General features: G+C 34.7%; 1 protein-coding gene across 5 annotated transcripts in view; it reads right to left on the bottom strand.

The window, feature by feature from the left end:
• UGGT2 (UDP-glucose glycoprotein glucosyltransferase 2) overlaps positions 1-16100 on the bottom strand; it is an 87890-nt gene that overhangs the window by 52712 nt on the left and 19078 nt on the right. For all 5 annotated transcript variants that reach the window (XR_007903378.1, XR_007903377.1, XM_051780579.1 and 2 more), the window contains exons 8-12: positions 14194-14294; positions 11175-11274; positions 7256-7316; positions 2101-2192; positions 420-570 (exon numbers count right to left, since the gene is read on the bottom strand). Coding sequence is in view for 3 of the 5 variants with exons in the window: in XM_051780579.1 (XP_051636539.1) it covers positions 420-570; positions 2101-2192; positions 7256-7316; positions 11175-11274; positions 14194-14294 (505 nt within the window). In the remaining 2 variants the exon portion in view is untranslated. The remainder of the gene's footprint in view (positions 1-419; positions 571-2100; positions 2193-7255; positions 7317-11174; positions 11275-14193; positions 14295-16100) is intronic.

Here is a 16100-nt window from a genome sequence, read left to right as displayed (position 1 = left end):
ATAGTGAAACCTGCATATATTTTGAAGCTCAGTCATTGGTCAGTTAGAAACAAAATATTTAGGTGGTCCACAATTCACTTATCATACCTGTAAACTACACTTAGAAGTCTTGCATAATAGGATGATACCACATAGTATTATGTGGCTAGCTTAATTGCTGTAAAGTCAAATTCTATTGCTGTAAGTGTGAAACCACTCTCAGATACATTTTTCTTTTCTTTTAAATATCTTACATCTTAAAATTTTAATAAGGTATAAACTAGAGAAAATTACTCCTCAAATACACTGAAGGAATATCATCCTCAAAAATATAGTCTTAGGACTAGTATTTCAATTACACTATCAAAAAAGATAAACTATCTCCTACATAGAATTATCAAATATGTAATATTTAAATAAATAATTTTAAAATTACTTACTACTATCGAAGAGTGACGAATATCTAGTGCATAACTGTTATCTGTAGGATGTATATGCAACCTCATAAATTTACTCAGGATCTCCTCTTTGATTCCAAGTTCATGAAGGCCATGCATCACTTTTCCTTCCAGTTTAAGAGTCTCTAAGATACTTTTTCAGGAAGATAAAATACATGTCTACACAAAACTCTTGTCATGACATAAAAACTATTTTTCATACTAAAAATAATCCTCATATTAACAGTCTTAGAAATATTTTTCTTTCTATATTCTCCCACAGACTAATGTTGAAAAAATGTATCAGTTAATAACACCCTAATTGTACATCTTTAACTTACTTCAAAACAGAACTACAAGAGATAATACAACTATTTTGTTATTCACACTTATTGTATATGAAGCAATTTTATCCATCTTTAGTAAGACGTGGCAGGACAGCAGAGCACAAGGTTTCTTGCTGTACTGTCCTGGCTGAGGCAGAAACCCAAGCTGGGGTATCCTAAGAGGAAGTTTTGCAAGTAGGCAGAGAAGCAGGCAGCACATGATAGGGACACAGGTGAGCTCTAAGTCTGCATCACTGCAGAACCCTGAAAACAGCATGGAGGAAAAACACAGCCACACCTCTAAAGTTTCCCAGAAAATCCAGTGGGACTTTAGAACACCTGCTACAATCTGAAAGTTCAAATCTGGGAAGGAAACAAAGCCTGAAGTACTCCACTGCAGAACACAGCTTGCAAGATTTTACAACTGCCTTCATTTCTATCCTGCTTCATTTTGAGTTTTCTCTATTTTTAAAGGTTTCTTCTAAAATACCTTGAAATGAAACCTAGTACTATCATTAAAAAATACATAATTACTACAAAAGATTCAAGTCACTCCATCTCAAAACTCTGGTTGACAAAAAAAATAGGTAAAATTGCAAGCATAAATACTAAGCCCAAGAAAGTTTAAGAATCTTTATGGAAAAGAAAATAAGACATTATGAATTAAAAATTGAAAATAAATAATTATAGACTGTGACAAATTAGTAGATTTACTAACAGTTTTGCAGGCCATCAAAACCAATTTTGAAGTAGTCCTGTTTGTTGTCCTTGACAACACAGAAGAATGCAACAGAAGATGTTTGTGGCTTGATTGTTTACATAAAAGAGGCAAGACACACCCAAAATAATTATACTATAATTGCACAAACTAGAAAAAGATTTCTTATACCAAAAAGCATACTACCTTTGGATTAACAGAAGTTACTATAAAAGGTGGCCAGATAGAGACTCGCAAGCATGTCAAAAGTAACCCAAGGTGTTGGATATCTAAATTTAATGCCTGCAATTTTTTTTTTTAATTTTTAAGAAACGGGGATATGAAAACATTTAATTTACTGTCAAAAGTGCTTTCCCCACCTTTTTACAGCTACTGATTGGATTCCTTCCATTTCCAAATTAATTTTACATGGTAAGTTGTAAAATTTTAACTGAATTAGAAAAAACATCCAAGAGAAAATGCTGTTTTCAACTACTTATACAATGTTCATATTCAAAGCAAAACCACTGTAAACCAGTGTTCTCTCTACTGGAGGACATCCTGACCCCCAAAATGCAACAGATGAGATTATCACCATGAGCATAACTTCTCCAGTACTATTAGTAGTTCTGTAATCTTCAAACAAGATGTACCATCTTACCTAAAAGGATCATGAAAATCCAAGTCAATAGGAAGGCCATTTAGAAATAAATGTGCTTCTCCAGGTTGGATTCCAAGTGTTTCATGAAAATGCTAAAAAGTAAAAAGTACTGCTTACTTATTTAGGCATATGTCAACCACAAACACACATATATAAATACATACACACACATATATCCATATATTTATATCACATATCTATAAAAACCCTAAAGAAATTCTGCAAAATATACACATCAATTCTCTTCCACACAATTCCTTCTTGTATTTGAGTGTTGGAAAAAATACCGACATCATACTTTTATGAGTGCTATTTAATACACTTTGTATAAATACAAATGAAAACAGCTGGTAATTCCCCCCAAAACAATCTACAGTGTCCCTATCTGTACAAGGCAGAAAAAAGACACATTCTCAATGTTTGCCAACAGAAAGTGAAAATACACATACAGAAATATGTCTTGTAAGTTTTTGAAAAATTCTACATATCTGTTCAGGAATGGAGAACTTACATGTGTCCTTCAGACCTTCACCTGAAAGCAGCTTTTGCAATAGCACAACATCTCTCAATTCCAAAAAAAGTGTATTTGCAATTGTTTTAGGGAATTAAGAAAAACAGACAAGAAACCCAAAATCTCCTCTAACAAGGGGACCTCGGGAAAAATGCCGATTAGAAAGGGATAGCATAGCATATCTTTACTTTACAAAGAAGAAAAGAGACCCACAATAAACAAATACAACAGAAGCATTTAGGGAGTAAAGTATGTTTTATTCTATTTCAGAGAGCTCTGAGGAACTATCTGGTTCAATCTCAGGTGGCTGTATCAAGATAAGTAACAGGAGCAACAGCAGTAGTGTATCCCAACTCACCCCATAGGAATCAGATTTCTGGATCTGTCTTAATTCCCAGTAGAGGAATAGTAAGTAAAAAAATATGCAAAAAAAAGGCAAAAAAAAAATTTTTACCCATTTAGCTCCCACTTGCTAAATAAAATAAGTGTGAACAAAACATGCACTTTGAAGAAAAGCACATTTAAAGCAAGTAACTTGAGCTGCATATATTACTCCACTTATAAGTCTGTCACTGAACAAATGAGAGAAAAAAAATGAGCATATATTAAAAATAGTATTATTTCTTTAAAACAGTGTGGTTACTTTCACACAGTAAAATGCAAATAAACTCAAAGCTAACTGGTTTGTGGCATTACAAGTGCAAACCCACATAAATGAGACAACAGTTTCCTTGAAGCTCCTTGTAATCGAACATACGTGCATTATTGCTCATCACTCATTGAGAAGGTACCATATTCCTTAGTATATATAAACATTTCCAAAACCTCAAGCAGAATGAAAATATACAATAGTACCTAATACTAGTTTATGAAAGGCAGGGTTCTCCATGAAGGAAAACTGCACCTGTGATAAGTCTAACATAGAAAGAATGTTTATTTAAGTCCAATATCTGTCCTTGACTTTGAAAACCAAACTGAAAAGAGATAATTTATTAGTTTCCTGATTTGTAAACCCCACTTTATTCCCAATCCTATACTCATGTAAATTACAGATTTTTTTCCTTTTTTTGTATGTCCCAGAACTTGGTACAGAAGAAGGACTTCTATCTTCCTTACAACTAATTGTTGCTTTGGATTACTCCAGTCCAAGTGTTGGACTTTGTATTTATCTTTGTGAAATCTCATGCAAACATTAAAAACCAACTAGAAGTAGTGGCTAGTGTCTGACATTTACATTTTTCCTACTACAGCTTCAATTACATGCTCTCCCAAGGTCTCACTCGACATATCCCTTCTAAGCAGCCAAAATTCACAAGTGCCTGACAATACCAAGCGCCCTTGCAGCAGGTAACACTTCCAGTCATTTTACCTACATAGTTTGATCCTGAGACACAAACAAAACAGGCAGAAAAGACAAACTGAAACAGCCAGGCACACAGCCATGAGCCTCCTGCATCAGCCAGTCCTAGGTATACCTGGAATTTTCCTGTACTTAACAAATCGAACTTGGACTAAGGGTTAATAACAGCACTGTGCTATGAAGTGCTCTGACCACAAAGCAATCCCTCTCAATGCCACTGGACTCAAGCAGTGAACAATAAATATAAAGATGATTACAGTCTCCAGCAGTCTTACCAGTATCTTTCAGAGCTCTTACACAGATCTTGTGAGATCAGCTAGAACAGCCCTCTCACTGAAGCACCAAAATCAGCATTTAGGATATGAGATCTCTTATCACTACTGAAAGCTTACTGTCATAAGCCAGACATTCATGTATACATAGATACTGAGAAAGACTGTAACTGGCTGATGTAGGTCATAAAAACACTAACTAAAATGAATGCAAGAATAATGAAAAAATTATAATTCACTGGGTACTGAAATGGGATTAAAAGTTTGTCAAATTCTTCAGTACTGCAGTAGAAAAAGATCTGAGCTGAATCACTGGATGTGTCAGGTTGGAAGGGACCACAGAGGAGGTTGCCTGGTCGAACATTCCTGCTCAAGCAGATTCATGGTAGAGCAGCACATGGCATAGGATTGCATCAAGATGGTTCTTGAATATCTCCAGAGAGGGAGACTCCACAACTCCTCTGGACAATCTGTTCCAATGCATGGTCACCCACATAGCAAAGAAGTTCTTCATCATATTAACATGGAACTTCCTGTGCATCGGCTTCCTCTTGTCCTATTGCTTGGCACCATCCTCTTGATGCCCTCCCTTCAGATACTTATAGACATTGATAAATCAGAGGTGAGACTCACGATACAATTTTGATGCTAGGCATTTGATTGTTCAGAAGCGCATCCAATTTGCCATAAAAACATTGATGGATGGAGTATTTAGGCAGCCCATACTAGAATTTAAGGCTGATAATAGTCATATAGTATTTTCTTGCTAAACTGTCAGCAAATTATTGCCCTGGAAGTTGTGAGTTGTGTTTAATGAGATTTTATTTTTTTCTTTTCTCTGTAGCAGTTCTTTGTCTATTTCTTGGTTAGGTATCAATTCATTACACCTAAATCATCACATGTCTTTTCAACTTACAATACCTTTATTTCCTCCCGTTGCATTTCCTATTCAACTTTCATTATCTTGAGAGGGAATCATCCAGTTACACACAGCATGGGACCATATCTCTCCTGCTGCTAGATGGATGTACTGCAGTTCAAGAATGCACATTCCAAGTTATTGTGCTCAAACAGCAGTGTTCAGGAAGTTTCCCTACTTTTATTCAACAGATTTTAGTTTTCAGCTGTTGAAAGGCCTGTAGCCCTTAGACTACATGAAGGATGCAGTAGGAAATTTAAACTCAGTGTGAGAGGTGCATGAAATCCTCTCAATGTAGTTAATGCAGTCATGGAATCATATGAGTGATTCAGCTCATATGTGACCATATGTGACCAACCACACAGATATCCAATGTAATTTGTTTCAGGGCAATATATCTTTGGACTGGAAAATACAGGTGAGGCAGAAGGGAATGGATGTCCCAGTGGACACATATGCCAGACCTGTGTGGCTATCTCGGATAACCTGTAGCATCTCAAATGACATCACGAATTCAGGCTTAGGCAACTCAGTTGTGCCTCATAAAAGAAACACTGAACAAGCTAAATTGTTTTTGATGTCCATTGACTACATCTTCATTGTCATAACAGTTTATATATATATATAGCTTTGCCTAAATACATACTTCATTTCAATCCAAATTTTAAGTTACTTTTCCTAATCCTTATACTTACTAATTACCACTTTAATTCATGGTAGACCTTTACTTTTTTTACTTTTTTTTTTTTTTGCATTTTAGGGTGGAGGAGTAGTTTTTGATTAAGCAGTTAGTTTTGATTTTTGCGTTAACAGAGCTTCAGTTTAAGAAGATCTCTGTGAAAACCCAAGAATCAAACATGCACTCTGCACACAAGAAAGCTGAAGGGGTCAAGGTGGTGAAATGCTGAAATACATGAAATATCTTCTCCATATACCAGCCCCAAGTGCAATCACCAAAGGACAGAAAAAGGCCTCCACAATTGTTTGCTTAACCATTTACAAGGATTTAACACTCGATCCTGTCACTATTTGGGCAGGTAACACTCGAGACACTGGAAAGCCTTACATTAGTTTTGCATAGTGGAGAGCTCTAACACATTTATGTGATATTTTTGCTACAATAAAGATGACAAGCTCTTTATGAGAAGGCTGCACCAGTGCAACAGGCACATTGTTCACTTTCTCTGTTTTGGAAGGTTGGAAGAAACTGGAAAGGCATTCCCCTGGAGATACTAGCCTTGGCAAGGCAAGAGGAAAAGGCCTGAATGGATACAAAGCAATATGATACATGAAAATGTTGCAGAAGTACAGGAGTGCCATAAGTAATACAGTGGTTAGTCAGTCTTAACACCCTACAAAAATACATGTCCTGAAGATCAGGACAAGGGCAGTGCTATGGATGTCATTTCATGAGACCAGTCCTAAAAGCATGGTGGTTAACATTTAACTATAACACTCAACTTGAAAGAAAAAGTCCAACCTCTGAACACAGAATACAAGAGACATCATGAACTCAACAAACACAAAGTGGCATCTCAGGATAAACCTCAGATCAGTCAAAATCACAGGAAAAATGGTTCCTCATGTGACACAAGGAACAAAAGATGCAGTGACTCAAGGACAAAAATAAAACCACCATCTACCATAGATAATGTTTGAAACACTTCGCAGAATAGTTGCATGTGTGATTCTGAGAGTGTGGATTCTCGAGTGTGGAAAGCTCAAAGCTAGCATGTGCTGACCATAATGTAAGCAGCAGGCCTAGATTCAGCAACAAAGCTCTAGAAAAATTAACTGATACCTATCTTGCTTTCACAGCACACGATTTGTGACTCAACACAACACTCTGTGAAAATTGTTTGGCCTTGCCTAGTTCTATAAAGCCAAAAAAGAGATGGGAAAAAGTGTCATGAACAGCAGAAAGTAAACTATTTGAATTGGGCATTTAAATGTTACCTATCTAGTAACAGATTTTTAGACCAATTAACTCTTTTTCTCTGATAGCAACCATGTGAAAGTTGCTACACTAATAAAAATCTCCAAAAGCAGCAATATGATAGTAACTCAAATGTCTACTTGAAATAAAAACAAACCTTCTGATTTTCTTCTATTTCATTTCGCATTTCCTTGTCTATGGTCACTCTTGTCAGTGATCTGTTAAAATAAAATATTTGTATCGCTCAACCACCACATTTTCAAAATATCATTAAATAATGTGAAATAGGTATTTTAATAAAACATCCAATGCACTTTAATAAAACATCTGTAATTGAAGAATGCTGTAATTAAATCTTAAAAAGAAGAGTGATGCAGTGTCATAAATTTTGTATTTTCAAACCAAATATTGTTCCATATTACTCTAGTAAACCCAGGTTTCAAATTCAGACTAGGTTTTGTTGAAGTAATACAATCAACATATGTTTTACCACTCTCAATTTTTTCTCTTGTGGTTTGTTGTTTTTTTCTGGAAAATAACATGCATACAAAAAGTAAGTTGCTTGGTCATCTAAATTATTACCTAAATACAACCCATATTTGTATATTTTAAGTTACTGTTACTAAGTCCATGCTACTCAACATTACAGCACAGACAGCCAAGGATTTATGTGGATAAAGGCAAGGAAAACATGTAAAGAATGACCACTTAAAATTAGGTGAGACTTAAAAAAGAGATTCACTGATTGAGACCCTTGAAAATGTTAAGCATTCACAGACAGTCAAAATTTTAATTTCCTCAGTCATTCTACCTTTCAAAGATAATGCATTGATTTGTCTTTTTTACCTCTGAATGTTCTGGAAGACTATTTTATCTTCCTCTGCCACAATGTATTTCATGTCAGGCTATCTTAAAATACTTCCAGAGGCAAATTAATCTTTCCATATTTTAAGAAAACCTAAACCTGACTGTCCTGATAAATGCCAAAAAAAATATGCTAGTTACCTATACAAGCATTTTTTTCAAAACAAGGTTGTACATGTTTTAGCAAATTGTATGGGGCTTCAAAAAAAACTGGAATCGTCTTAAACCTGAAAGTTAACCAAGCAAACTGAGAATGCTCCTATATGAAGCCAACTTCAATACTTATGGATAACAAAGCAGTTATTTAATAATATAAATCCTCACTTCCTCCCCAAAGAAACTGATTCAGAACAGATCTTGCTAGTATACTCCACATTGCTCACAATATGTCAGAAGTAAGACATAAAATCAGTTTATTTTAAACAACTATTCAAGCTTTCCAGACAATCAGAGAGACTACTTGTTAGGAGCAAACAGTATGATTTCCAAGCCTGGTTTTAGAGAGTCCTGAATTAAATATACTTTAGGGAAAACAAAACCAGCTGATTTTTATCATGCTGAACTCAACATAAATAGTAGGTCCTTTAGCTCTCAGAAGTGATGCTTCATTCTGCACACACAGTTAAAAAAAATGCAGAGAAAAAGGACAACCATTTCCAAATGGCTCCTACTGTGAGTAGTTAGGCAGAAAAATAAAACATGAATGTGAAAAAAACGAAAAGCTGGAAAAGACAATACAAAGCCGGTCCAATCTTAGCAAGGAAGCAAAATACCTATCAGCAAAAGGTAAGCTTTACTGATAGTTTTGGTAACAGGAAAGCAACACCCTTAGGAATTATTAAATAGCTCCTTGTCTATGCATGGCAGTTGACAATGCAGGATTCTAGCAAGATTTTACGGAGAGGGTGTGATGGCTGGTCCTGGAAAAGAACACCCTATGAATCTGAGGTAACAGAAGTACCTGTGAAAGGCATCTGTTCATTTTGAATTCTGTCATTTGTTCGATTTGTTCAGAGCTTCACAAAGTTTTTATGCAAGTTTTTCTACTTCTAGCAAGTAAATGGATACTATTTATCTTTCTACATGATGAAGAAATGTTCTAATATGACCTTAAAGTTGAAATATTCTCTATCATATAATTTTGTGCATCTTTGTTCTTACCTGGACAAGTACATATATACATATATATATATACACATATACATATATATATATATACACACATATATATATAAGTATATATATATATATATACATAGTACTGAGTATTGAAGGAAAAAAGGAAACCTTTCACATGATCATAATGTTAACATTCATGAATGATTAATAAATAGTAAGTAACAGAACATTATAATACTTCATTATCTGTTCTTTAAGAATGCAATAATATGACAAGTATACAACAAAACAAAGATGAAAAATACCCTATAAAATGAATTATCAAAATGTCGCCATGACATATATCAGTTGTTACACTGTCTACATCTGATGACATTTTGTAAAATCTACCTCAGACTAACCTTTTCAGCTGGAAATACTGAGACACAAAATGCAGGCTGTAAATTAGAAAGTGAAAGAAACTTTCAGAGGAATGGTACATTATTTTTTTTATGGTCTAACAGACTCCTCCATTTTTAAGGAACATATAATATTTAATTTTTATTTTCATAACTACAGTTCTAAAATTTTTATACAGCCTTTTCAAAGCATAATTTGCAAAATTAGAAATAGTTCTTTTCATATATAAACTGTCTGAAACTGAAACAATCGTAAAACACTATTAATATAATGATCAGTTATCTATCTAAAGTGATTAAGCAATATGTCTTCATGTCTTGTTTATTCTCATTTTTATTTTTCCAAATTAGTACTTTTGACTCATCAAGTTAAGCACGGTTACCTTATTAATGAAATCTATTCTGTGCACTGTTTTTACACAATGCCCCTTGGATTTAAGTTTGTTGTCAATGCAGGCCTACTAAATTTAAATTATTTAAATATCTGTAATCTCTCACGTTAAAAATAACATGCTAGATTACCATGTTAGAATACATGATTCCTCTTTTAATAATTTTAAAGTCTTCTTATACTTTTACCCATAAAATATTTGAGGAGTAGGTAAACTGTGCTCTCTAATGCCACAAATACATCCCACTTCAACTCCTGTCACGTAACAATTTAATGACTTTTTAAATCAATTATTTAAATGTCACCTAGCATACTTCAAAATGACTTTTCCCTGTCCTTTAAAAAATGGAACTTGCCTTGAAGTTCAACATTATGTACACTTCCACTATCTCCTACTGGAAAGCTCAATTTTCTGATTGATAACCTGAACGTAAACTTATATCATACTACTTCATAATAATTATGCTTCAGGCATTTTAAAAGGCATTTTGCTTCCTTGAAACAAGATGTTACAATGGTAGCTTTTCCATTACAGTGTAGATTTTCTCTAACAGACAATCAGGGGTGACAATGAAACACTGTGATAATTAAACAAGAGTGGTAAAATGTGAAAGCACTCTGAGTTAAGAACCCTATTTAGCGTCACATTTAATTCAGTATTCAAACAAATATTGCTGATAGGATTACATGAAGAACTTACTAAGTATGAAGAAAAGCATTTCTCAATTATAATAAAATTGGCTTACAGGAAAAGTAATTTTTAATATTAGGACAGACAATATTGAGGCCACATCCATTTATTTAATATTTATCTTGATCTTCTATTAAGTAATCTCTTATGGAAGACAGATCTTCCCCAGTAAGAACGCTAACATACAGTAGCCAGGGCCCAATCTCCAAGCAATGTTGTGCTTAGAACTAATGTGTGTGGATCCCCCCTGAAATTTATTAATACAATGTTGCCTCTTCCTACTGTGACTAGAATCTGCTAATTATTCAACAGAAATTTCCACCCCAGAAAATACCAATCCAGTAAAATCCGTAAGGACTACGCATTCAACCATAAGAGCCTGAAGAATTAGCATGTCTTCATGGCATCCCCTGCATCAGATAGGAAACATTTAAGAGATCAATCATGAGCTCTCCCTGGAGTCATCTTCTACTCAAATTGCCTGGGATCTATCTAGCAAGCTGTCATACATGAATATCTGACTGCGGGATTTGGATATAAATCTGTATTACTGTCATTAAATTCAAATGCAAACATGAAAACAGTTTTTGAAAAACAAGTTTAAGTATCATACCTGGCTCTTATTGGGAAGTTCTGAGCAATGTCTTTCATTACCTTTAAAGCATCATAAACAGGGGCAGACATAACTCGAGCAGCTGCTTGAAAACTAAGATCTGGCATAGGGGGAAATAAAAAACAAGATCACTGGAAATATCACTCTCAATCATTACTGCCTACAATCAGAAAACTGTTCTATATAAACACTCACTATTAACGTATTTTATGTTTCAATCAATGATTCAGCAAGAAGTAACATTATTAAGGTTGAAAAGATGGTCACTTGAAAGTTGGAATATCAAATTCAGGATTTTCTACAGAATTCTGCTTAACTTTCTTGAACATACACATTGTACGTGTAATTTCTAAATTTACAGAAACACACTGAAACAAACCCAGACCATTCATCACATGGTATTACGGTGTTATCACAAGGGTATCTCACACTCAAACCTAGATACAAACCAATCCATGGAAAACCAGAACTGCAGTAAAGAGTAAGATTTTTCCAGCTCCAGGACTTAACAAGATTTTCAGAGAACAGATATATTTAACATAGAAGGTTGCACTGAGCACGTGAATAGTACAGTTTTCAAAAGTAACAGCAATTTCACAGAAAGAAAACGGAGACTTGTGAAAGAAAGGTCAATCTGTCAAATATCAGGTTCTCCTAAGTGTCCAGCACAATTTTTAAAGGGATTTCATTTTTCTCTCTATGCTTTTTCTCAGAATGAAGTAAATTTTCAGATTTCAGAACAGTTTAAAATTCATTTGTCTACGCACTAAAAAAACAATGATGGAATTCAGTTAGCTGTCTCTGGCATCTAACTTGAGTGTGGCAAATTTTGGCACGTAAGAATTGGGAAACTCCAATTTTGGTACCGATGAGGTAAGACAATAATATACCAGGTGCTTCCATGTACCTTGGATACAGTCTGCTTAACTACCTCAGGGCAATAATGCTTCTTCCTCCTAATTTGTTAGTTAAGACACCTGAGCAGAAACTGAAAGCCTTGGATTATTGAGTTTGAGGAAAGCTGATGCCACATATTGTAAAAAGTGCTGGGCAGAAAATAATTGAGGATGCTGCCTACTAAAACTTTGCACTGACTTTTCAAAGTAATTAGGAACTAAAAAAAAAAAAAGAAGGCTGAAGGAAAGTAAATAACATACACTCTTAGTTTAGCCTGATAAAGTATACCTTGGCTGCAAAGAAAGGTGAGAGGTGGAATGTTACCTTGGTATTTCTTAATACTTATAAAAAAAAAGTATAAAAAGAGATTGCTCTTTTAAAAAGTACGTTTCAGATCCCTTTCAACAGGCACATAACTTGTCATCAGGTGAAGCAACACCCAGTTGCTGCTGTTACTACAGATAGTGATGTCTTACCTGTGGTGAACTTAAGAGCACATGCTTAAAATCCTTCACAAACTGGTAGTAAATTCCATTTTATGCTGAACAGCTAGAGTATGAATATTCAAACTGAGGCCAACTGACATCTTTTGACATTCTTGGTTATCTCTGGTTGGGGCTGTCACTTACCGACCTACCCTTGCAGCACCTTGACACAGCTGAGAGTGCAGTGTAAGGCACCTTGGGGAAAATGTACTTACTAATTACTTATCTAAAATATAAAAGCTCTTGAAAGACAACTCTTGAATGGTGTTTAGGTTCATTTATAAATAGAAGTATGCCCTATAGCTGAAGTAGTTTTGCTTAAATTTAGTTAAATTTTTACTTGGAAGCTAATTAAAGGAAATCAGAGAGAAGCTGAGCCATTAATTCAGCCAGTATAATTAGTCATTAAGAATGAACTAAAGAAAGCACCCTGTCATGTCAGCAGTAAGAGTATCAAAACAAGAGCACCATAAAAATTGGGGCTGGAGACCCTCGTCTAAGAAGACCCTGAATAACAGTCACTACAACTAAACAAACAGCATCACAAAGCGTAACTACTTTCAACACTAAGAACTGGTTTCTTGGGGGTTAGCACCAATTTCATGTTTTCTTTATACAGCCATGACACCACAGAAAAGACCACCACTAAATAAAGACCTTGTGCTGGCTTTTGAATGTGTATGTTAAAGGGATCGAAGTTTCACTTCTTCTGCTTTAACATCAACTGAGTGGTATTCAATAATGTAAACAAAATTAAATAGTCAAAAAGAGTAGTTTCTATTTGCTTGCAAAGTAGGTTTCTCAGGAGAACTTAAAAGCAGTGTTTTTCAATTGTTTTTTATTCTGGACAAAGATAAATCCAGTAGTTGAAGTTCACACATAGAAGACTGCAAGTGAAATACAATTATCACAAATACCTAATATCAGACTGGACACTGCTAGCAAGCTCCATAACACCAGGGTCCCAAAAAGAAACTAAAGCTCAGCCTCCTTCACTGCAGTAGTATGAAGGCAAATCATTTTTGATCAGGTTGCCCTCTGAAATATAAGAATGTAACAGGAAAAATTTTGTTGCCTAAACTTAAGTGTCATGACATTTTAGGGACCTGTATTAGAGTGGTTTATAATTTCATTCAAGCTACAGAATGTCCTGCAGGTCACCAACACAGAAGCTGTTGAGAAATCAACTTATACAGATTTGTTGATTTGTTCTCCTTTTCTTCAGGAAAGCTTTTAAAAGCATGTTCTTCCATTTGATGTTACATTAAAAAAATGTATCAATGTGAACTCCAGTACACTGATAAAAGTTAGAATTTATGCATTAAACAAACTGTCTTTAACATGTATTTCATCCTGACACAAGAGTCATACCTTTTGCCTGACCTCTAAAAAAAAAATCTGAAACTAAATTTAATACCCAAGATTACACATCAGGAAAAAAAACAGGCATCTTATAAAATTACTTCAATGTTTCTTTATTTTCTACATAGAAGATACCAACACATGCCTTTTAAATACTTAATGTAATACAGCCTTTTTATGAAACTGTGTCTCTTTTTAAAAGATGCTTTTATATACATAACAAAGGAAAATTAAATAGAGTATTGTGTTAGACCAGAAAAAAATACAATACATACCCTGTAGCTCCCAAACCTTCAGCGGTTCCATGTTGTTAGTAGTTTCAATTAGATGTTTTTTAAACTTTTTCAGGTTATTTTTCAGATCAGGATATATCTGTCTACAATAAAACATTTTCCTTTTAACAAAGGCAGAATCAATTACATCCATCAATGTTTGCTTTCACCCACAATATTGCTCACAGCTAATACTGTATCTTTAGGGTAACAATCAAGAATGAAAACTTGAATTCATTCTTAAAAAAAAAAAAAAGATTTGTGGTAAGAAAAGGTGATTACTGAAGACTAAAAATCAGTTAATTAGAGTCTTAAGAGTAGAATCATTTAGGTTGGAACAGACCTTGAAGATCATCAGAGCATCAAGTCTGACCATTAACCCAGCCCTGCCAAGTCCACTATTAAACCATGTTCCTCAGTGCCACATCTACCCAGGGATGGAGACTCAACCACTTCTCCAGGCAGCTTTTCCCAATGCCTAACAACCCTCTCCATGAGGAAATTCTTACTAGATACAAGGAGTTCAATTGTTTTGTAGTGATCTGCCTCAAAACCTGCCACATAAATTCTGATGGAATAAATGAACTCAAAGATTAAACAGTATCAACACACAATACAGGTAAACTGTGTAGTTTGTTTATTATAGCATAATGTAACTGTATATTAACTGTACTATACATTGACTGTAACTGTATGCAGAGTTTGTGGCATTACTTACAAAAGATAAAGGCAAGACAATGTTGAGAACATCTGTTATAAATTAACATTGCTGACAAAATCAAGCTACTGAGCACACAAATCACTAGTCTGACCTGAAGAAGAGCATGGTACCCAAAAGCTTAGCCCTTTGTTTTGAAAAGATAATAGGGTAGTGTAAAGAAGTTCTGAGGGCAAACACTTCAGCCTGCTACAAGATATCCTTGAACAATCTCCATTAGATTTCTAAAGATTTTATGTCTTCTGCTTCCATTCATAACTATTTCACAGCTGAGAAAACTATATTGTTTAGCATGGGTATACCTGAGGGACAATTTACAGACTGAAATATCTATTTCACCTCCTGTATGAAACGGAGAAGAAAAAAAAAAAAAAAGAGTCTAGAGACAATGTCAAAGAGTCTGAAGAATTATCTGACAGCTTCACAAACCAGTCACAGTGCAACATCAAGAAACTAAGTATAGCTAAACCTATCAGAATCCAAGAAGAAAAAAGCTCAGATAAAGATATGACATAAGCATTTGGTATGACCTGCTGTGGAAGGTCTCTAATATCCAGGTGAAACAAGGGAGCCTGCAGATCTAGATGCACTTCTAACTCAATCTGTTTAAAAAAGGCAGGAAAGGGGATCGGCTCTCAAGAATTTAGACAGAATTAGATGATCTGAACTCTGAGACTCACAGCTTAGTGACAATTATCTACAAACAAGTTTACTTTTTGCTTTCAGTGGTAAGAGACAGAATGACACTAGAGAAGATCCACAGTCTTGGTGTTTTTCCTGAATTAAAAACAATTCATGATTCTCTGCATGGATCTGTTACAGGAAAAGGGAAGCACTTTGGATGACTGAAACCATGAAATGTATCCGCAACTGAGGACTGGAAGGAGCCCTCGATAGGGTAACATTCAATTTCATCTAACAGATTGCAACTTGGAGATAAGAGTTCCTGCCGGAACAGAACACAAACTCACCAACTCCACAATAAGATATCTATAATAAGCACATCTTCCACGAAATATCACTCCTATGAAATTAACTACTATCCTTCTTAAAAAGACCTTATGTAGCTACGGCACATGGATTTGTGTTCATTGTGCAACTATTTGCATTTTAAAAAAACAACATTTTGATTCTAAGTATCTTACCAATATGAAAACATGGTGTTCTAAGTTTTTGTGACTGCTATCCAGAC

Source organism: Manacus candei, unplaced genomic scaffold (genome assembly GCF_025592945.1).
Source record: "Manacus candei isolate 608988 ecotype Guabito, Panama unplaced genomic scaffold, ASM2559294v1 h1tg000014l, whole genome shotgun sequence".
In the NCBI taxonomy this organism is placed as follows: Eukaryota; Metazoa; Chordata; class Aves; order Passeriformes; family Pipridae; genus Manacus; species Manacus candei.
The sequence above is the reverse complement of the archived record's forward strand: the minus strand, read 5'-3'. Positions and strand labels throughout refer to the sequence as shown.